Source organism: Schistocerca americana, chromosome 1, assembly GCF_021461395.2.
Source record: "Schistocerca americana isolate TAMUIC-IGC-003095 chromosome 1, iqSchAmer2.1, whole genome shotgun sequence".
NCBI lineage: Eukaryota > Metazoa > Arthropoda > Insecta > Orthoptera > Acrididae > Schistocerca > Schistocerca americana.
The window spans coordinates 184428580-184450925 of NC_060119.1; the positions used below are offsets into that span (position 1 = coordinate 184428580).

General features: G+C 39.7%; 1 protein-coding gene across 1 annotated transcript in view; it reads left to right on the forward strand.

Annotated features, from left to right (window-relative positions):
• Positions 1–6538: 6538 nt before the first annotated feature.
• LOC124615702 (intersectin-1) overlaps positions 6539–22346 on the forward strand; it is a 225358-nt gene continuing 209550 nt past the window's right edge. Inside the window, exons 1-3 of the mRNA XM_047143787.1 lie at positions 6539–6557; positions 9072–9231; positions 9432–9574. Of these exons, the coding sequence (XP_046999743.1) occupies positions 6539–6557; positions 9072–9231; positions 9432–9574 (322 nt within the window). The remainder of the gene's footprint in view (positions 6558–9071; positions 9232–9431; positions 9575–22346) is intronic.

The window sequence follows — 22346 nt, forward strand, 5'->3', positions numbered from 1 at the left end:
TGGTCAATCTGATTTACTGTTTTGCCACCTGTAGAGCACCATGTACCTTTGTGTATATCTTTGTGAGGTAACATCATCGAGCAAATTCTCATATTCTTTGACAGTGCAAAGTCGATCATTTTTAATCCACTTTCGTTTGTGGACGAGTGCTTGCTCTGTTTTCCTATTGTGGGGATGAATATATCCTCTTTACCTATTTTTCCATTAAAGTCCCCTAAGATAATTCTCATATTTCTTCTTGAAATACTTTAGAGTACTCTCTCTAATTCTTCATAGTACTCATCTGTCTCATTCTCAGTTCGTAGTCTTAATAAACCAGCTGCAGCAGCGACTTTGATATCTGAACTAAAAACATACAAGACAAAATTGAATCATTCACATGAATAATGTTCTAACTAACAAAAAGCAAATTTTACAAGAGAACATAGAAACAGTTTTATGCATACATGTTCGGCCTTTCGTGATGTAGTTTTAAGTGCAATTCTGCATATTTTTGTAATAGTTATTATGCATCTGCGTGTGTTATCTTTGAAAAATAGCACCCTTTTAATTTTCATGGATGAATGACGTGGTATCTGTGCCATTACAATGTTGAACTGCTGAGAAACGGTGGCCTTTTTGTGTTACTCATAACAGGAAGGCAAAGCTTATTTTGAGAAAATACAAGAAAGCTGTTCAGAGCACATGTTTATTAAAATATACATATGGAAATGCAGCTGCAGAAGATTTTGATAAATTTTGTGCCAGTGCTGTTGTAATTAACTAAACATTTACATTTAGAATTCAGGGTGGTGAATCCTCTGGAAAAACTGGAATTCTAGGGAAGTACATAGTACCTGTAAAAATCAGGGAAATCGCAGGGAATTTCAGGTATTTCATAAAATTGCAGGGAATTCAATGTTTTTAATCTAGCATTTAAATTTAATTTTACTGAGTTTTACAAATCACAAGTTTTGGAACAGTTAATATTTCACAGTGTGTTAATTATATTATTCCATATAAATTATTGAAGTTTAAAAACTGCAGGTGCTTATTGCTGTCTCTGTGAGAGGAAAGAAAAGTCATTATTGCGCTGTCTGCCTCCCCCCCTCCCCCCCCCCCCCCCCCCTTAACCTGCCCTTTTTTTTCCTGTGCTTGCCATTAATTTTTCAGGAGCTTCTTATGCCATCTTGGAATTTCAATTTTAAGTCCCCAGTGGGTTTTCCCAGAATGACAGGAAATCCACTTTTCACTTGGAAGTTGCTGCCTAGGAATCCCATTTTTCAGATGGGGATATACTGATACATGTCAAGTAAGTTTTCATTCCAGCAGCTTCTGATGGCAAAAATCATCATACAAGATAGGAAAAACTGAAATTTTAGCACAAGAGTTCTTTCCCAAATACCTCTCAGCTTTTTTGGAATGCCCTGACAAACTCATAGTTGCAGGATGTTGTCACTTTTTATTCCACTAGTGGAATAGAGTAGTCAGATGAAATTTGTTTCCAGACATACTTATATTGAACACTCTCTGTGCAACCCTTGGTGTAGTGTGCCAAGATCCCTGAAATCCTCTGGGTGCACTTTCCACACCAGATATTCATCAGCCTTGACAGTGACTGGAATCCATTCATCTGGATGATAGTCATGAGAAACTCTAGTTGTTTTTCTGTACAATGGCAAATCTGTATAGTAGGAAACTGCCTTGTAATGAGGAATTTATGATCTACAGCAGTAAGCTGTTTATCACACTGATAGTCCAGCAGTGAATAAGCATCACACTACTACAGTTGAACTGTGCAAGTATTTAATGTGAACAATTTTTTGTCTGTGTGAATTATGGGAAACTTTTTTTTCCATTATATATTGTAGTTGCAACACTGTTCCGTCCAATCCATCAGATGAGAGTTTTCCAGGAACCAAGATCATTTCTCCACGATATATAAGGAACTCCCCTATCCTCAGTACCTTCCTTCCTTCAACTGATTTTGCATTCCATTCATTACCACAACACCTGTTGCATCACACATGATGCCTTCACTTTCAGTGTTGTTTGCTGCCTTTCAACACTGGTGCAAACCCGAGGGCATCCAGCTGCTGTGTTGGTCTTGGTGCTGGCATGCCATTCCCACTTTTCCACCCAAATAATCTTATCACTATTACTATATTAGGAATCAATGTCTCCTGTTTTCATCCTTGATTTATGTAAATGGTACATTATAGGTATTAACTCAAACTGTTAGAGTTATCAATTTTTGGAAACTTTTGAACATTCTCTCTTCACCAGATCCATCATGGTGGAAGGACTGAGAACCTTGTACATCATCGTCGTCATGCTCAAGATTTGGAGCAGATGACTAATAAGACTTGACAGTTAGCAGGAAGAATCGAAGAACTTATCGTAGGACCTACTGGATATCCCCCTGCACTCTCTCTCTCTCTCTCTCTCTCTCTCTCTCTCTCTCTCTCTTTCCACATCTCTTATTTGTTAAAGCAGAAGTTAGTGGTCTTGTTATTACTTTTAATAATGTGATCAGGTTTCTAGAACGTACATCCTGCAGTAAAATGTGGCACCTTTTATAGTCTAAAAACAAATTATATCAAAGTACCCAACAATAGTACTTAAAATATGTTTATAAGTAGACAGGGAAATGTATCTGACAGGGTCCTAAAACACATTTCTTTGTTTGTAGTCAAACTATTGCTGCAGAGTTAACTAATTGAGTAATGTGATTATGTATAAAGATGTTGGGCACAGTCTGCCAGATGAATACCATACATTTCATATCTTCTCACAGTCTCTTTCCTTCATGATTGCTTCTTTGAAAATTCTTTTAGGCAATCTAAAAAATTAATTTTTGGAAATTGTCAGAATGGCACATATTGAAGGTGAGAACTTTGATTAATCAACCCACCATCTTGGAGGCACTTCCTAATTTTTAAGGATCAAAAACACAGTAAATCTTGTGTGTAAGATAACTGTTTTCCAACAGATCTGTCTTTGGTTCAATGACTATTGTGGTTTTACTTTAAGTAATATACATTCAGTGGCTCAAACATTGAGGCTACTATTGCTTTTCCCCTGTCACTGAACGTGCCTTTTATATTTTGATATAAAATGTGTTCATTGTGTACAGTCCAGCAAAGTATCCAGTCCACAGAGTGTGAAGATTATCTGGAAACTAAGGTTACAAGACATGTAGTTTTAACATGGAATGTCCTTGGGGAAATTTGGTGCCATTGCCTAGCAACAGGAAGCCAGCAAAAGGAAAGAGCATTCCCAACAATCTGTAAAGTGGCTGGGGTGTTTCCGGTAATGTTCTGCATTGGCAGTAGCTGACGTAAGAACAGTCTCACCACTGTTTTTCATTCCCTTTTCCTTTCTTCGTTCACCTTCTCCTACCCTTCCTCCGCTTCGACGTTTGAGGCTCCTCTTTCTCTTCTTCCTCCCAGTGTGCTCCTGAAGGCCAGTTCACTTGTCTGATGCGCAACAGGTGACTGGGTAACGCGTAATTCCCAGCCCCAGGTAGACAGGTAGGGTTCGCATGTACCCTCTGGTACAGGCAAGGCCCAGGGAGGGTGGACTGCCTGAGCTGCTACCTTCGCAAATTGCCTGTTGGTCCCCCTGTCAGGCTGCGATTCACCTCGAAATTGGTTCAGTTTATGGATGGGATGTAATGCCAAGGCAGCATGTGATGAAATGGATATGGAATTTCAATTTTGGAAGGACAGAAATTCACGGCGAAGACAGAAGCGGAAGGCCATCTGTTGTTGTTGATGTGGTGCAGAAAATTGAAGAACATATCCTCTCTGATCGCCATTTGACAGTTGATGACCTGCATGCAATTTGCCCAAACATTTCATGAGCTGTTTTTCATGAAATTGTAACTGATAGATTAAATTATTGCAAGTTGTGTGCATGATGGGTACCCAAGGTGCTTACCGTAGCACACAAAATGAACAGAGTCGGTGCCACCCTTCACTGTTTTGAGACTGAAGGTGATGCTTTTCTCAACTCTGCAGTGACAGGCGATGAAACATGGGCTTATCACCATACTCCAGAGATCAAACAACATTCAATGAGTGGCGCCATACTCATTCTCTTTCAGCCAAAAAATTCAAAACTTGGCAAACAGTGAGGAGAATCAGGGTGTAAGTGTTTTGCAAGAGAAAAGAGGTTCTGCTCATTGATTTTTTGGAGAGAGATGAAACAATATATGCTGCAAGATATTGTAAGACCATGAATAAATTTCACAGAGCCATATGACACAAACGTCATGGGATGCTGATAATGGGAGTCTGTCTTCTTCATGACAAGGCACACTGCACACCTCTCACGCAAATATATAATGCAAGACCTGTACTACAATGCATGTAAATTTTATTAAAATAAATTCATTTTTTCTACTTCAAAAAGATCTTGTAACGTTAGTTTCCGGATTAGCCTCTTATTTCAGTATGCGGGATACCAATGTTGTTAGAAATTCAGAAGCTGGGATTTTCTTCATGTCCTCCGTGCAATATAAAACTAAATTAGCAAGTGCAATCATGTGGATGGTGAAATCATCAGAACCAGCTATAACGGACACAGGCATGTGGTAGTTCTGGGAAGAATCTTGTGACAACAACCATAGGGGATTGAAAGGACTCTGTGCGCTTCAGGAGTTGTCCTTTTGTATATGTTACCTTACCAAGAATTAGGTTTGTGGATGAGAGAAAGTGGCAAAACGAGTGGCATATATGGGAAACAAGTTGTAGTTGGAGTGAGTATGTTGACCATGGTGAAGAGACTCTTCCCACTTACATGGAAGAAAGCAATCTCTCTTTGTGTAGAGCACTGCCCAGTGTCACTTAATGTCTCTTCCCTTTACAAGATTCAGAAGACTTTTACAAATTACATATTCTTTTGCCGCTTACTGCCCCTGTCTCTTGAAATAATCACAGTGCATAAAAAGAATACTTAGTGCTGTTGGTACACCTCCTGCTGTGCTTCTGTCATAGTCACAGAACACAGTTAATGTTCACAATTTTTTGAAAAATTTGAATTACATTGAAAATGTTATTACCTTTTTTACTTTATTAAGTGCTAGCAAAACCGGCTGTGCTTCACAAAATGTACGGGAATCAGATATATGTCCTAATCTCGTTCTCCCCCTCTCTCCATGCACCAACTCCCCACCCCTTATGTCCATCTCCTCTTCTCTTTGTCATGGAGCCTTGTTTATTGTTATCACAAAATTAAACCTTGATTGGGAATTGAAGTCACTTGAATGACTGGGTAAATTAGTTGGATTCATTAGCATGGAGGTTAGAGACACCTCTCCATCTGCTGTATCTGTGAGGATAATATCTTAAATGACAGTAGTCTGCAAAGTTTCAATCTGAAAACAGGCACAATTACAAAGTTAACCATAAATGACATGTTCCAGTTGTCTGTTAAAACTGACTGTGAGGAAACAAAATAGCACATAGTTTTCGTGTACCATTTTTGTGTAAAATTATATGTGAGGTGAAAGAATATATATGTTGTTGTTGTTGTCTTCAGTCCTGAGACTGGTTTGATGCAGCTCTCCATGCTACTCTATCTTGTGCAAGCTTCATCATCTCCCAGTACCTACTGCAACGTACATCCTTCTGAATCTGCTTAGTGTATTCATCTCTTTGTCTCCCTCCACGATTTTTACCCTCCGCGTTGCTCTCCAATACTAAATTGGTGATCCCTTGATGCCTCAGAACATGTCCTACAAACTGATCCCTTCTTCTAGTCAAGTTGTGCCACAAACTCCTCTTCTCCCCAATCCTATTCAATACCTCCTCATTAGTTATGTGATCTACCTATCTAATCTTCAGCATTCTTCTGTTGAACCACATTTCGAAAGCCTCTATTCTCTTCTTGTCCAAACTATTTATCGTCTACGTTTCACTTCCATATATGGCTACACTCCATACAAATACTTTCAGAAACGACTTCTAGTCCCTTAAATCTATACTCAATGTTAACAAATCCCTCTTCTTCAGAAACGCTTTCCTTGCCATTGCCAGTCTACATTTTTATCCTCTCTACTTCGACCATCATCAGTTATTTTGCTCCCCAAATAGCAAAACTCCTTTACTACTTTAAGTGTGTCATTTTCTAATCTAATTCCCTCAGCATCACCAGACTTAATTCGACTACATTCCATTATCCTCGTTTTGCTTTTGTTGATGTTCATCTTATATCCTCCTTTCAAGACACTATCCATTCCGTTCAACTGCTCTTCCAAGTCCTTTGCTGTCTCTGACAGAATTACAATGTCATCGGCGAACCTCAAAGTTTTTATTTCTTCTCCATGGATTTTAATACCTACTCTGAATTTTTCTTTTGTTTCCTTTACTGCTTGCTCAATGTACAGATTGAATAACATCGAGGAGAGGCTACAACCCTGTCTCACTCCCTTTCCAACCACTGCTTCGCTTTCATGCCCCTCGACTCTTTATAACTGCCATCTGGTTTCTGTACAAAGAATATATATAAGGAAAACGATTTGTCTAGTTGTGTGAAGATACATTCAAAACATACAATGAGCAGGCTGCACAGTGGTTAGCCAACTGGACTCACATTTGGGAGAACAGTGGTTCGTATCTGCATCTGGCTGTCCAGACGTAGGTTTTTTGTGATTTCCCACTTAGGTTTTTCACGATTTCCCTAAATTGCTCCAGGCAAATGCCTTGTTGGTCCCTTTGAAAGGCTGTAAGGCTTCTACATCTTTGAAACATTCAGAGCCTGTGCTCAGTCTCTGTCAACCTCATAGTCAGTGAGATGTTAAACCTTGATTCCTTCCTTTCAAAACGCACAAAATGCTCTGGGCAAGTTTCTGTCACTGTTTCTCAACAAACCTTTGTTTTCATAGATTGACAACTAATAACCTTAAAAACATGGAAACTTAAGGCTTCTTAATAATCATCTGTAGTATAAACTAAATAAGAGAGAATCATGTAAGAATCATGCAGGCTTCAAATCCCCAACCGAACGTATCTCAGCTCTGGTAGACCAGCACCTACAACCTATCACCCGCAGACTCCCATCCTACATCAAAGACACAAACCACTTCCTAGAACGCCTCAAATCCATCCCCACTCCTCTCCCACCTGAAACCTTTCTTGTCACCATAGATGCTACATCCCTTTACACAAACATCCCACATACCCATGGTCTCTCTGCCCTTGAGCACTACCTCTCCCAACGCCCACCTGAAGATCTTCCAAAAACCTCGTTCCTTATCACACTTACCAACTTCATCCTCACCCATAATTACTTCACTTTTGAAGGCCAGACCTACAAACAAATCAGGGGAACGGCCATGGGAACCAGGATGGCTCCCTCCTATGCCAACCTCTTCATGGGCCGCATGGAGGAGGCTTTCCTGAAGACCCAACAGCTGCTTCCCCTGGCCTGGTATAGGTTTATAGATGACATCTTTGTGGTCTGGACTCATGGTGAAGAAACACTCCTTAATTTCCTCCATAACCTCAACTCCTTTTCGAATCTGAATTTCACCTGGTCCTTCTCCAAAACCCAAGCCACCTTCTTGGATGTTGACCTTCATCTTGTTGAAGCTCACATCCACACCTCTGTCCATATCAAACCCACAAACAAACAACAGTACCTTCACTTTGACAGCTGCCATCCTTTCCACATCAAACGCTCTCTTCCCTACAGCCTAGGTATTCGTGGCAAACGTATCTGCTCCAGTGACGAATCCCTCAACAATTACACCAATAACCTGACCAGTGCTTTCCTCTCCCGCAACTATCCTGCAGACCTTGTCCACAAACAGATTTCCCGAGCAATACATTCCTCCCCGTCCAACAACAATGTTCCTACCCCCAGACCACACAGAAGCATCCCCCTTGTCACCCAATATTATCCTGGCCTCGAAAACATCAACAAATTACTCCGCCAGGGATATGACTTTCTCAAGTCAACCCCTGAAATGAGATCATCCCTTGACAAAATTCTCCCCACACCACCCAGAGTTGCCTTTCGTCGCCCCCCTAACCTCCGTAACATCCTTGTTAAACCCTACAATATTCCCAGACTACCTTCTCTACCCAGCGGTTCCTACCCCTGTAACCGACCCCGCTGCAAAACCTGCCCCATGCATCCCCCCACAACCACCTACTCCAGCCCCGCTACTGGTAAAACATACACAATTCAAGGCAGGGCTACGTGTGAAACTACACATGTCATTTATGAACTGACATACCTGCACTGCACAGCCTTTTACATCGGCATGACAACAACTAAACTGGCTGAGCGTATGAACGGACACAGACGAACTGTCCGCCTAGGAGATGCCCAATACCCAGTAGCGGAGCATGCCCTCCAGCATAATTCTAGGGACCTAGGAACCTGCTACACCGTATGTGCCATTTGGCTTCTCCCACCCAACACCAGTCCCTCTGAACTGCGGAGATGGGAACTTGCACTCCAACACATCCTTTCATCCCGCCATCCCCCTGGACTGAACCTACGTTAAACAACCTCACTCCCATTCACTCTTCAGTCTTCTCCTCTTTCCCTTTCCTCTTTAGCCATTCACGCATCTTTTCATCCTACATAGTTGTGTTTATCTTTATACTATATACCTCTTTACTTCTGTATGCATCCTCTTTGGTTTGAAGCTGGCACAGTACTTACAGTAGAATATCTTTGGCTTCCCTCTGACAACCATGCCTCCATCCTTGCTACCCTCCCTGTTTACCTTTCCCTGTTGCTTCATAACCTGGGTTGTGAGTAACTGAATCAACTTTCCCTTCTTCCCTTTTTTCCCCTCTCTCCTCCCTGATGAAGGAACAAAGTTCCGAAAGCTAGGAATGTAAATTTTCAGTTCTGTTTTATGTGTATCTATCGGCTCTACTGAGCTGAGGTAAGTACTGGCCAGCCCCTCTATCTCTTTGTTAGTATTTGTTTCACATCTTATATGAGATTTTCCATTAATCATTTAATTATTTCCTTTACTTTTTATGGACCCTTCTGAGTTTGTATTGAATTGGAATTAAATAATTAATATAAAAAAGATGAACTAACATGTAGTGTCCTTTCTTGAAAAGGAGGACCTGCTGAACCGTGGGTCATATTGCCTCATGAACGAGCACGGTACGAAGAACAATTCCGTGCCTTACAACCAGTAAATGGCATTGTCACAGGTGAACAGGCAAAGGGGTTTCTCCTCCAATCTCGACTACCACCAGCAATTTTGGGTCAAATATGGTAAGTAGTGTTTTTCTTAAAGTGAATGAAGTATATTGGGTAGCTGCTCAAGGTAGTGAAAGTGTGTTCTTAGAATTACACTCTCTTCTTTGAGTTGTCAGTAGAGCACACTTACCTTTGATCAGAGTAATGTGATTACTTTTATGACATCTCAAGAACTACATAGTACATATGGTAAATTGACTGTAAATTTGTTACAGGTCTTTAGCAGATACTGACTCAGATGGGAAAATGAATATAACAGAGTTCAGTATTGCCTGTAAACTTATAAACCTAAAATTACGAGGCTTTGAACTGCCAAAAGTACTTCCACCTACAATGCTACAACAGAATATGCCACCAGGTGTGTTATATAATATCCTTTCATGTTTTATGTGTCTATGCATTAGATGTAATAATCATGAAAAAAAGAAAGTTGAATTGGGGCTGCATGTTGTGTTTTCACTAAAATCTGTGAATGGATTTTTTTACTGCTGTGAGCATATCACTTTAATTTTGTGTTTCTATACTACACGGGCCAAACATAATGAAACATGTTCACAATGGAAAGACTGCACAAGTAATAAAAACAGAAACTGGGTGTGATATATTGTACGTTAATATGATAAAAGATCTTTCTACATGTTGCAGTAAGAAAATTTCTTTTAGTTACGGCAAATTGATGGAGAGTGCACAGAATGATTCAGCAACCCCAGACAAGAAAATTTACAAAGCTAAAGGTTAGGCAACGTTTACATTCAATTGATGAATGCAAGATCTTGAGAATTTGTACATCCAGTTCAGTGATACAGCAGATTGAGATAATGTAAATTACATAGTGACCATGATGCAGTATCAGATGTGATTGGAACAGATAGTTGCTGAAGTCCTAGTCAAGTTGCGGCTGTGGTACAATTCAAGCAGGCCTAGATATTGTCTCAGTACTCACCAGAAAGACAGATGAAACAGTTATGATTTCTCTATGTGCTACACCTCGTATTATTAGATTATGAAGATTTCCTTTTTCATTGACATAAAGAGTGTGTTTGCCACAGAAACCAAGTAATTGTTAAGTCTTATTCACCATGCACACTTGTAGACACCAGTAAACTGGTAGTGTACAACTTGTCATTTAGTGCCAAAGTATGTAAAAGCTGCATCTGATAGCATCTACAATTCGTGCGCTAATAAGAATGTGCTGTACAGTTTACTGCGAAAACTATAGTTCAGACGTGCATGGCATGTTGCCATTGGCATACTTTTTGTGACTCCCTACATGTGGCCACTCAATGTTCTTTTGAGATCTGTTTCTTCTAACTGTATACACCATAGGTGTACGTTTTTGCTACATGGGGAATTCTTTCCAGATGTATAGCCATTTCATGAACGCATTGAAATCAGTCTTTCCAAATTTTGATCAGTGATTCTTTTCTGCAGATATCGCCTATTTTCTTTTCCTCATGATGCAGTAATGGTGAAATATCACCGGTATTCATATTACAAATACAGTTTCCAGTGTTTTTCTTTATAGTGGTACTGTTTATAACCTTGTGTTGTATGTATTTCCACTGTGGTGTTTGTGCAAGATTGTTAAGATTTTTTACGCATTCTGTAAGCTCAGTTCCCTGAGGGTTGATTTTTAGTACACATCTTAAGTTTCTATTTCTATATAATATTTTCTAGCGATGTTGTGCTCAACTGCGGATTAGAGTGTGTCCCACTTATAAATAACACACGTTGGAAAAATGGTAAGTGCAGTCACAAAAGACAGAATTCTGTCAGCTGGAAGTACACCTATTTGGGACTGAATCTTTCAGAAGTCAAAAATGTTGAGAAGCAAGCCATTTCATGGTAACCTTTAGGAAGAGCAGGTCGTTAGGTGCAAAATAGTGGTTGGGGAGAACTGAAAGAGGGGAGGGCAAATGCAGACAACAATAAACTGTGAACATTCTTATCACAAACTGTTCACAGTGTCTGTTCTGAATGGAATATGGCAGTTTTGAAAGTGTTTATAGTACTACTGCTGATGAACATCATTCCACAGAGCCCACAAATTGCACATCCTTGTGGTCCGAAAATAGCTGTTATGGTTTTCCACACAGACTGTTTTTGCCTGATTTTTTTTCTATTATTGATGAAATTGAATGTGTGATTCCTGCTTGGAATCCACATCAACAAAAGGTCTTGCTTCTTTATAGGGTGGAAAAATCACCTTTGATCTCTAGCATCCATGCGGAGGTTTTACTAAGTTTCATAACTAGCCTCTTTAAAACTGAAATGGTTGTTCCATTTATTAATGTAAAATAGACTTGATGATGTAAGTAATTACAGAAATAATATTATTAAATGTCACAAATTTTGTGCCTGCATTAGGTATATTTTCCCACAATGTAAGTACACACAGAATATGTCAATACATTTTCAGGAATGTAGACAACATAGTGAGATCATCTCGAGCACAAAAATATATGGTTCCCCTGAATTTTCCAACTGAAGTCCAGAAAGCTAGAACGCAATAGCTATAAACACACTCTCAATCAGACCAAAATTGGCTGTCAATAGAATGAGCCCATAGTGCAAATATTAGTCCATTATTCTGAAATACCAAGTAGACAAAATAAGCAGTGCCAGGGTAGAGCAGGATGGAGTTGTGGTGACGATCCCACATTTACACCTACTTACAGGTCATGCGACTCGCGTATGTGATCTCCTGTGTGCTCTGCGTGGACAGAGTAGGTTCCCATGCTTTACATTGAGCTCTCCAGATTGTTGCCATCCTAGGACACAAGGACACAACACATCCCTTCATGCACACCTTCATGTCCATCACTTGTTGAAATCAGCACATCTGGAAGAAACAGGATGATGTTGCACTGGCCATGGCTGCGGGTGGATTTGTTGTAATTTCCAGCTTTCACTAACAAACCTGCTGAGCTGTGAGTGCCTGAAGTCACCTTCTCTGTGTCAGGTGTGGGCATTAGATGCTGTTATGCTGGTGGTTGGAGCACATTGCACAGATCCTGGAAACTGGGGTTGAACTTAAGTTCTTCGTGTGGAGACCTCTGGCAATGCAGTCAGTGGACTCTTTTGCTAAAACAATTCTTGAAAAATATGCACCTGCTACTAAAACTTGTAACATAGTATTCATTCAACATATATAAAATTAGCAAGTAGTATGTATGATGGGGGAAGAAAAATTGAAAAATTGCATGATACCATTCTCTTTGCTGTACATACCATATTGCCTTACCTTCATTTCTATCTAGTTGCTGCATTTGTTGCATTTTTCTCCAACTGTTTTTCCAATCTGTTTCTGAAGAACAGACTGTATAGAGCCTGGAAGCATCAGTATAAAGTGATTCATGATGTCTTATCCATAGCTTTCATTTTTCTTTTTTGAAATTAAAAAAAATTCTTCCATAGTGTACTCCTGAGTTCACATGTCTGCCTTTACAAAATGATGCTATTAAACATGTACCCATGTGCACTCATAACCAACATGTGCTTAGCAAAGAATGGTTTTCTGCATGATTGTGAAAATCAATGTGGGATACCACAAATAAGATTTGTAATTGACTGATTCAAAGTTGATGGAAGGATATAATGGGAGGGCAGTGAAGGCACAGTTTAAGGGATTTGTAAATTTTCATGTGTGAACTTTTACTGGTCTTCCCCTGCCCCCTCCCCCAAATGGTTCAATAAATCCCAGAAAACTCTATTTTTTATTAAGTTACTCTGGACTACACAATATACAATGACTCTCTCTCTTTCTAATTTTTTCATTACATCTTAGTCTCGAACCTGCTGTAATTTTTATGGAAATTTATTAAATTATGTGTAATATTTCACGATGTCTACATCAGTGAGCAACATGGCAGTGATAAACTCAATCAGGTAAAATCTCTATCAAAATTTCTGAAATGCTTAATTTGGGGATGGGACAGATACGTTATAATTTATAGTTCAAGTCTTGCAAATTTAACAAAATGACCTGTGAATTGAAAGATAACCAGTGTGAAATAGTGCTGATCATCTAGATCAGGCAGAGGTTTTGAAGTGCCTTATTTGCAGACTGTGATTGGAATATACATACAATAGTGAAATATTTTTCATACTTCATGCCAATTCTGAGTAATATGTTTATATCTCATACTGTGCCTGTTGATTCCATGGTTGGTAATGAATGACCTGCACAGCTGCTGAGTCTCATTTTGGATTCAGATTCAATGTAGAAATGAAGTTGTAATACACCATTAAAGTAGTAACTGGTGACAAATAGAATTTTGCTCAGAGTTGTGCTGCATGCCTTGTGGAGTAGTGGTCAGCATTGCTGGCTGGTGTGCTGCGGGTCAGTGTAGCACCATCACCAGCAAATATTTGTTGTTTAGTGTTTATCATTCCTTAAAGGTTTCAAAACTTTTTATGTTTGTTATGTTCTTACATTCTGGAATATTCTGTGTTTGTATGAATAGCAGTACTCTCCATCCAGGAGGGCAGTTCTGTTCTGGGTGTACATTCGTATCTATAATAAACATGTTTATGATGCTAAGTCATTGACACCCTGTTCTTGGATTTGGACTTCGGTGTGGAGTAGTGTGTGACATTGTTTGGTGGGGACACTGGGTACTTCAGACTTCTACATCACTGTGGCTCCAATTAGGCAATGTAAAAGCTGTCACCTACGTGGACAAGAATTGGATTACAAGCAGTATATCATTCTAAAGGTCCTTATATACAGGATTCCAGTGGATCCTAGTCAACTGTACCTCATGTGTACTTCAGGCATCCACATTGTTTTCCAGAGATAGTCTGAACCCAACAAATTGGCTGAATTGATTTGACTGAGTCACCAAATACAGCCGGCGGCATGATGTGATGTTTTTGGCAAATGCGTACTTTTACTTGAACAGCGCTGCCAACAATGGTTTGAGAACAACAAAGAGAAGTTTGACAGTTGGATAAATTAAAGTACGTTGAAGAAAACAACCAGCAGCAAGAACAGTTAGTGGAAGAACTACTGAACAACAGGGCCTAACATCATGAGAAAGCTACAATCTTACCTACTGAATGTTTTGGCCCTATGTCACATTATAAATTTGAATGTGGCAGAAGCCGAAAAAATATCACATGATGAAAGGGGTCTCAGAAGATACGTACCAAACTCTTCTGGTAAAGGATATCAATACAATAATTCATCAAGCGGTGCCTACGCATCAAGAAAATGCAACCGAAAATAGTTTGACAAAACATACATGAGCAACTCCAGGATATGGTCTCTGGAGCAGTTATAGAATACCACCAGGACCTTGCCTAGCTTCTCCTGTGCTAGGTAGTTATTGCAACCAGAAATGTCAGACCAAGTACACCAGAGACAGCAGACAGTTGTGGAACCTTTACAGCAGGAGGCAACAGAGAATGTAAAAGAATCTTTAGTGCCAATCTTAGCCACCAGTCAGACGCATCCTGAAGAAAGGGCTCAGCCAGCTTGGATTTTTCTCACAGCTGCCTAACAACACTCCAGCATCTGACCATCACAGGTGCAACCAACTCTTCCAACTATAACATCCCACAGAAGAACAGACATTTGGAGCACAACATGCTAGTATGTTTCTGCTGTGGATGCCATGGACACATTGTACACTACTGCAGAGAAGGGTGGTGAGTGTTGAACAATTGTAATGCCACAAGAAGTCAACCATCACAACAATCCTGTTTGTGACAGTCAATTGCAGACAATTGCAGCCAACCTGTGGTATGAAGTCCACCACCACACCCTGGGTGAGGTCACCCCCCCCCCCCCCCCCCCCCCAACATGCCATATTCGTTCCCCATTGTTGTACAGAGTTACCAGTCACTCGCCTAGCCACTGAATTCAGGATAACTAAGTAATGTGACCATTTATGGAGGTGAGCTGCCACAGAGGAAAATCCTCCATGAATGACAGTTACTAAGATGTCATAAAATCTCACTGATGTCTTCACTGACAGCTATCGTGCCCAGACAATAGTAGGCTCGGGGGCTTCTGCTTCTTCTGTGATGTCAAAAGCTTATTGTCACCAGCTAAAGAGGACTAAGGTTCATGATGACTGATGAAGGTCATCCAGCTGATAAGTACATGTATAGGAAGGATGACTATCAGTGGCAGAACACAGCTCTTCGAATTTGTTATTTTAACAGATTGTAGTCATGATGTTGTTATCACATAGGATGTCTTACAGACATCATAAACAGTCATAAACTACAAAACATCAGAACTCCAGATTGATGAAGCTGTTCCAAAAAGAACACACAACAAAGATTTCCCTGGTCACTTGTTTGCCATTCAAGACATTGTTATCCCTCTGTTAGCAAGAAGAGTTCCAGCGATCAATCGAGACTCTCTGTTAAACTATTGAACTTTTGTCAGTTGCAAAAAGATACCAGAGTTCACAAAAGAAATCTACATATGAGTGACAATTATAAGCATTGTAGGTGGTCAAAGAGAACTTCGGATCACTAATTGTCACAAGCAGCCACCACTCATCTCTAAAGGCAAGTGTGTAGGAACAACCGAACCAGTCCAGGAGGGGTGTTGATGAAAAAACTTGTGCTCTGGTACCACCACAAGAAACTCAGTGGACGAAGGTACTATTAACTTGCCAATATGATCTGGTCTATCAGAGGAACTTAGGTGAGTGTTAGCCATTCTGTGACAATTTTTTGATGCTTTCCAATTTGGATTGAGGAAAAACCAGATCAATCAACCCATGTTAAAACACTGTATCAGCACTGGGTATCATCCACCAATTAGCCAATGTTCATATAGGGTACATCAGAAGAACAATGCATAATTAAAGAGGAAATGGAGATGGTGCTGCAATGTGACATCATAGAACCTTTAGAAAGTCATTGGTCCTCTCCTGTGGTTCTCATGAAAGAGGACAGCACATTGTGCAGCACATTGTGTGTGTGTGTGTGTGTGTGTGTGTGTGTGTGTGGGTGTGTGGGCACGCGCGCCAATTACTGAAAATTGAACAAGATCACAAAAAAGATGTGGACCCATTGCCTTGTGATGATATCGTTGACTGTTTGGAAGGGGGAAAATATTCTCAATATGGTCATACATACAGGCTACTGGCAGATTGAGGAAGAGACTGCCTCCATAAAACTTGGTCTCATACTACCAGAGATTAATAAAGGATTGCTGTACCAAGAAGACAGGTCAGGGCATGTCACTTGGAAGAACTACTACAGGGAGACACACATTTTCCTGATGTGATGTACAAGAAAGATCTTTCTTGTCCTTAAGGAGCTGCTAACATCTTCTGCAGCCGTAGTATTGTTTGAAGGGATTTCCAGGACACACATACACAGGTGCTAGGGCATGGGATAGGTGCAGCTCTTGCACAAATTGAGGAAGGTGCTGGAAAGGTGATAACTTATACTTCTAAAGTATTCTGCAAATCTATGATGAACTGCTTTACAACTGAAAAAGTGTCTTGCTGTTGGTTTGGCCATCAACAAGTTGTGGCCGTACTTATTATGCAAAACACAGTTGTGATGGACCACCATTCTCAATGATGGTGGATTAGCCTGAAGAATCTGTAATGTCAACTAGGTGAGATGGTCACTGAGGCTTCAGGAGTAGGATGTCACAGTGGTACACAAAAGTGGATGCAAACTGAAGGATGCTGCCTGTCTTTCAAGGAATCCTTTGCCAGAAAACAGTAGTAGGATGAAATCTGTGATTGCTGCATTAAATGACATTGCTATTGAACAGACAGTAGCTGCAGCATTACAGAAAACATAGAGCCCCATGAAGGAGGAGAAAATGACCAAAGGAAAATTTCAGCCAGTAAACAGAACACTGCATAAGAGGAACTATGGTCCAATGTGGCAGATGCGGTTGCTCATCATCACGACTCATCTCCAGCTATCTTATATATTTCTATGATGTTCCAACATCTGCTCCCTGGAATTTGTGAAGACTCTAAGACAGAATTAGATGCAGGTATATCACTACCGATCTGTTACACTATGTGATCCACCATAAGAAATGCCAGCAACTGAAACACCTGCCGCGTCTACCTCTGGTGCATTTAACACAAATTCCACTTGCAGCAGTGCTATTCCAAGGAATTGCAATTGACCTCTTGGGGAAGTTCCCAAAGTTGGCAAATAGGAATCAGTTGATAATAGTCTGTACTGACTATCTCGCCCACTATGCTGTCACCAGAGCTGTGCCAACTGCTAGAGGTTCTTGTAGAAGACATAATTTGGGAGCATGCAGCACCCTGTGTAGTGATCTCTGACTGTGGAAAAGTGTACCAGTCTAGACCAGTATCAGAGGTAATTTCATATTGCAACTTCAGGCACAGGATGACAACTGCCTACCACTCATAGATGAGTGGCCTCACAGAATGATTTATTAAAACATTGGAAGATATGCTCTTATTTTATTTGATGTTAAACAGAGAGATTCACATAAAATATTGTCCATGTGGACATTTTCATACAACACAGTGAAGAGACACTGTAATCTTCATACTACATTTTCTGCTTCACCATCACGAGGCAGAACCATCAGTTGATATACTCGTACTTTCCCTATTTCATCCAGACAATGCTTAGGATGATTGTGTTAAACACTTCATCAACAGGACCAGAGAAGCAAGACAGCTAGTGCTCTTACGTACTATGGACACTGAGGAGAAGGATCGAGAGTGTTGGAACACCAAGCACCAGCCAGTGAAATACAGCCTAGAACTCTTGGTGTGGATTTTTACACCTGTGCAGATTCTCTGAGAAGTAACTAAAGTGCTACTTTTTAACATATGACATCGTTACTCGCTTTCTGGACATCACATGCAAAGTTGAGGATTATGACCCTTCATCAAGAAGACAAATGCAGACACACATCATCCATGTTCTTTGTATGAGGCCCTGCAACAGTCCAGGGGCGCATATTTGGGGGGGGGGGGGGGCAGGGGGGCTTTTTGCTTAAAGAAACTGAAGACACACATGAGGTTTGTTCATGGCAACCAAGCTGTCAGTACTTTTTCAAGCAGATTATTCAAACATAGTCATTTTCACTGTAGTAATTTCATTAATAGATCACAATTTACGGCATACTTCCTCCAGTTGTGTATTCTGTTTGTGGTTCGTAGTTTCAGTCTCAAATATTTGAACAGCTCCAAAGAGTTCTGAATTATAGATGAAGTATTAGCATCTGCTGAAGGATTTCAGATACAGATGAAGGTATTTATCTCTAATTTTCACCTCAGTTGTGTAATTAATAGCAATCAAACCCTCTGCCAGTACCAATCTACGTATTCTAGATCCCCTGCAGAACAAGGTACAAAAAACAATTTGAAAAAGATTAGCGATTTCTTCACAGCACACTATACTAGAACTGTGTAAAGAAAAATATTCTCTTATGTTTTCTTATGTGCACAAGAAACATCCAGGAAATTTGATTGGATTGTTCAAAAAAGAGTTGATGACTCATAAATTAAGAAAAATGTAGTTGTGACTTGCACAAAATCAGGGAAGCTCACAAAACTGCTGCAGGAAGAGTTTTTTAAAATCTGTCATTCTTCTGTACACAGCACAAAATATTCTTTATGTTATTGATTCATGGTTCATGGAGAGGGCAGACAGACAAGATACTTTACAGTCACATCTTTGTAGGTGAAAGACAGGCATGCAGCCACACAATAAAAATTATCACACCAAATGTACTCAACTTTGCCAACCCTGTGATGTTCGTTTATACAGGCAGGTTATAATTTTCATGAAAGAAATTCAAAATGCTCCTGACTTACTGAAGACTAATAGAGAAATCACCTCAAGGGAAGATCCCATAAAAATATCTTCTTTAATTCTGCATCAATTTAGTGCATTAATTTCATAGAAATGATAAAGTTCACATGGTTTGCATTAAAGTTGGCTGAAGATAGAACAATCTTTTTGAATTTAAATGAACTGTATTTTCTGGTATTGCTTCTGAAAAATCATTGTGCGTGCAAGTCACTGTTGTTGTTGTTGTGGTGGTGGTGGTCTTCAGTCCAGAAACTGGTTTGGTGCAGCTCTCCATGCTGCTCTATCCTGTGCAAGGCTTTTCATCTTCTATGAGAAGTCGTAGGGTCAGTATTGCCTCACATGGTCCTAGCATTTCACCAGAACCCAAAACAATCTGCCCTGATGTCTGCTTCTTCCAGTTTTTCCATCCTTCTGTAAAGAATTCGAGTTAGTATTTTGCAACCATAACTTACTAAATGAATGGTTCCATAATATTGACGTGTCACAGTATCTGCTTTCTTTGGAATTTGAATTATTATTATTATTTTTTTTTGTCACTTCATGAATTCTGTTGTTGTTATAACATATTTTATAAGAACAGCTTGGTACATGTCTTCGGAAGCCCTTTTCATTAAAGATGAGATTCTTTTGGCTTCTCTCATATTCAGATTCGTAAAAAAAATGTTCTGTATGTAAGACTGTGTTTTCCCCATGACATTAGACCATATTTTTCAATAGTTCTTCCCGTTAGTATGCTTTCTGTTGGTTGTCACCAATTCCTCCCCCCTCCCAGTTCGGGCTTGGATTAGTCTCAGTTATCAAGCATCTATTCATTATTCTCGAACCATTTTTGGCCTTTGCTGTCAAAATAAATGCACACATTTGCAAAACACACAACATCATCCCACCTGTAGTGTTTGGTGACTGTTGAATCCTTTGAGCAATTTTGTTGTCCTGACTAGTCTTGCAGGAAAACACTTATGGTTGTGTGTTGCTGTTTATACAAACTTCGAATGTTCCAAACTATACGGATGCTAGCTTAGTGCCTGCTGCTTCACTCGTGTAAACTGTATGGCCTGCAGAAATCTTTCTGTTTTTGTTTTTATGTAATCGAATTTTTATGTTCTTAAATTGCAACACCTTGTAAGCCTTTCACACTAATTAAGGCCATATAATCATGGTCTTTTCCGAATGTGCTTCTGACAAAAAAGCTATTCTAGTAGCTGGAGTCCAAAGTTTTCATTCTTCTGGAGACATTTCAATAGCAACTTTCATCCCCTAACAAATATTTCTGTATATTTAACAGAGATGCATATTAACAGTTTTCATAAATTTAGCTTTAAATTTTTTTTTAATGTAATGAAATATTCTCTAAAAAATTTTCATCGTCTATTGCTTTCCCATAGTGGTTGAATTTTCAGAAATACTTTAACTTTTTTTAAAAAATACAAACAAGAAGTCAAATACCAGTTGTCATAGATGTAGCCTTAAAAATCCTTTAGTAGTTCTTTACTTTCAAAAAATAAAGAAAAAATCACCCACTATTTTACCTCCATAGTGGTTGAATTTCCAAAAATGCTGAAACACACATATTTTATTTTCTGACTGAGAAAACAAGTTTTCATAGTTAAAGCTTCAAAATTCCCTTAATGGTGGCATACTTTCAAAAAGCCGTTCATCCCCTATTTCACTCACTTAGTAGTGGAATTTCGGACAATCTTATTTAGGATTGCAGCCGGTTCTTATAAACTACACTCCACAGTATTTGGCTGTACCCCTGCCATAAATCTTCAGGTGAACCTCCAAAGACCAACAAAGATGTTCTCCTATCCGCCAAACTTAGTGTGCTGAGTGTATTGCTGCACTTGCATCAGAGGCATGGTGACATCACTAGTGGAACTGCGAAGTTGAGCTGTTTCAGTGTTGTCGCTCGCTGCTGCCATCGGAGCATTCTGGTGTCTTTGTCTGTAGCAAATCTGAGATGACAGGATTACACGCATTATCCAGCTGGTAGCCAATGTCATGGTTCATTAGATTTTCCATGTTGTGTATTCCAATGGCTTCTTTTATAATGTAGTCCCAAAAAGATGTTACTGTGGCCAAAATTAAAGTTTTGTCGTACTCCATTGGGTTGCAAAAGGTGAGTGCAACATTTATGTTCTGTGCAGTATTCCTTTGTTGTTTGTCCTGTATAGGCCATACCACACTGGTACAATATTTGTAAATTCCCACCTTCTCCAATAACAAATTATTTTTCACTGATCCCAGGAGGTCAAAAATCTTAGATGCTAGCAGAAAATCACTTTCACCTTATTCTTGCTATTTTGAAGGAAATATTTTCAACAATGGGAAGAAAAGCTGCGGACTTTGCTAGTGTGTTCTCCTCTTTACCCAGTTCCTGGTTCTTGGTTTTAGGTGACAATGCCAGGTAGAGTATCCATTGTCTCTGAACATTGGCTTTAAATGTGCACACTCTTTAGGCACATGATGTGCATCTGAATCTGTATGGGCTCTGTGTACAGGAGTTTTAACTGCTCTCATGATTTGGAATTGGTGGTTGCAACTCGAAGGGTGTAAGTACAAATTAGTGTGAGTGGGCTTAAGATAAACAGAAGGCCCCAGAGAGCCGTCACTCTTCCATGTAACCAAAACATCCAGATCCAGGAATGGCAGACAGCCATCTTTCTCTAGTTCCATATTAGATTGAATGTTGTCATTAATGGAATTAAGGTGATGAAAAACTCCATTAACTTATCTTCTCTTGGGGGCCAGCCACACTATGAAAGTATCATCCACATACCACCAAGAAACAGTTGGTTTAAGAACCACTGATTCAAGTGTCATTCCTTAAAATCCTCCACAAAAAAGTTAGTCACCATTGGAGACGAAAGGGTGTAAGTGGCAACGCTATCAGTATGTTCAAAATATTCTTAGTTAAACATAAAATAGGTTGAGGAAAGAACATGCCAAAATAAAGCAGTAATGCTTGAATGAAACTGTACCACTTTGTGCCAAGGAATCAGCAAGAGGTACCTTTGTAAAAAGAGATACTACATCAAAACTCAATATTTAGGTGAAGAGCCTCCAGTCTGTTGGTAAAATTGGCTGAGTTGTGTACATGATGTGGACATTTGCCAATCAATGGTCTTAGCAAGAAAGCAAGCTGTTTGGCTAGAACATATGTGGTGGGTGTCAATATTACTCACTATAGTCTGTAAGGTAAGACCATTTTTGTGCATCTTAGGAAGACCGTACGGTCTTGGGGGTATGCTTGATATGTGGTCACAACCACTTGAAGGTCTCTGGAGGTAACGAGGAAGAATTCAGCAGTGCACATGTCTTCCATTGCACTTGTG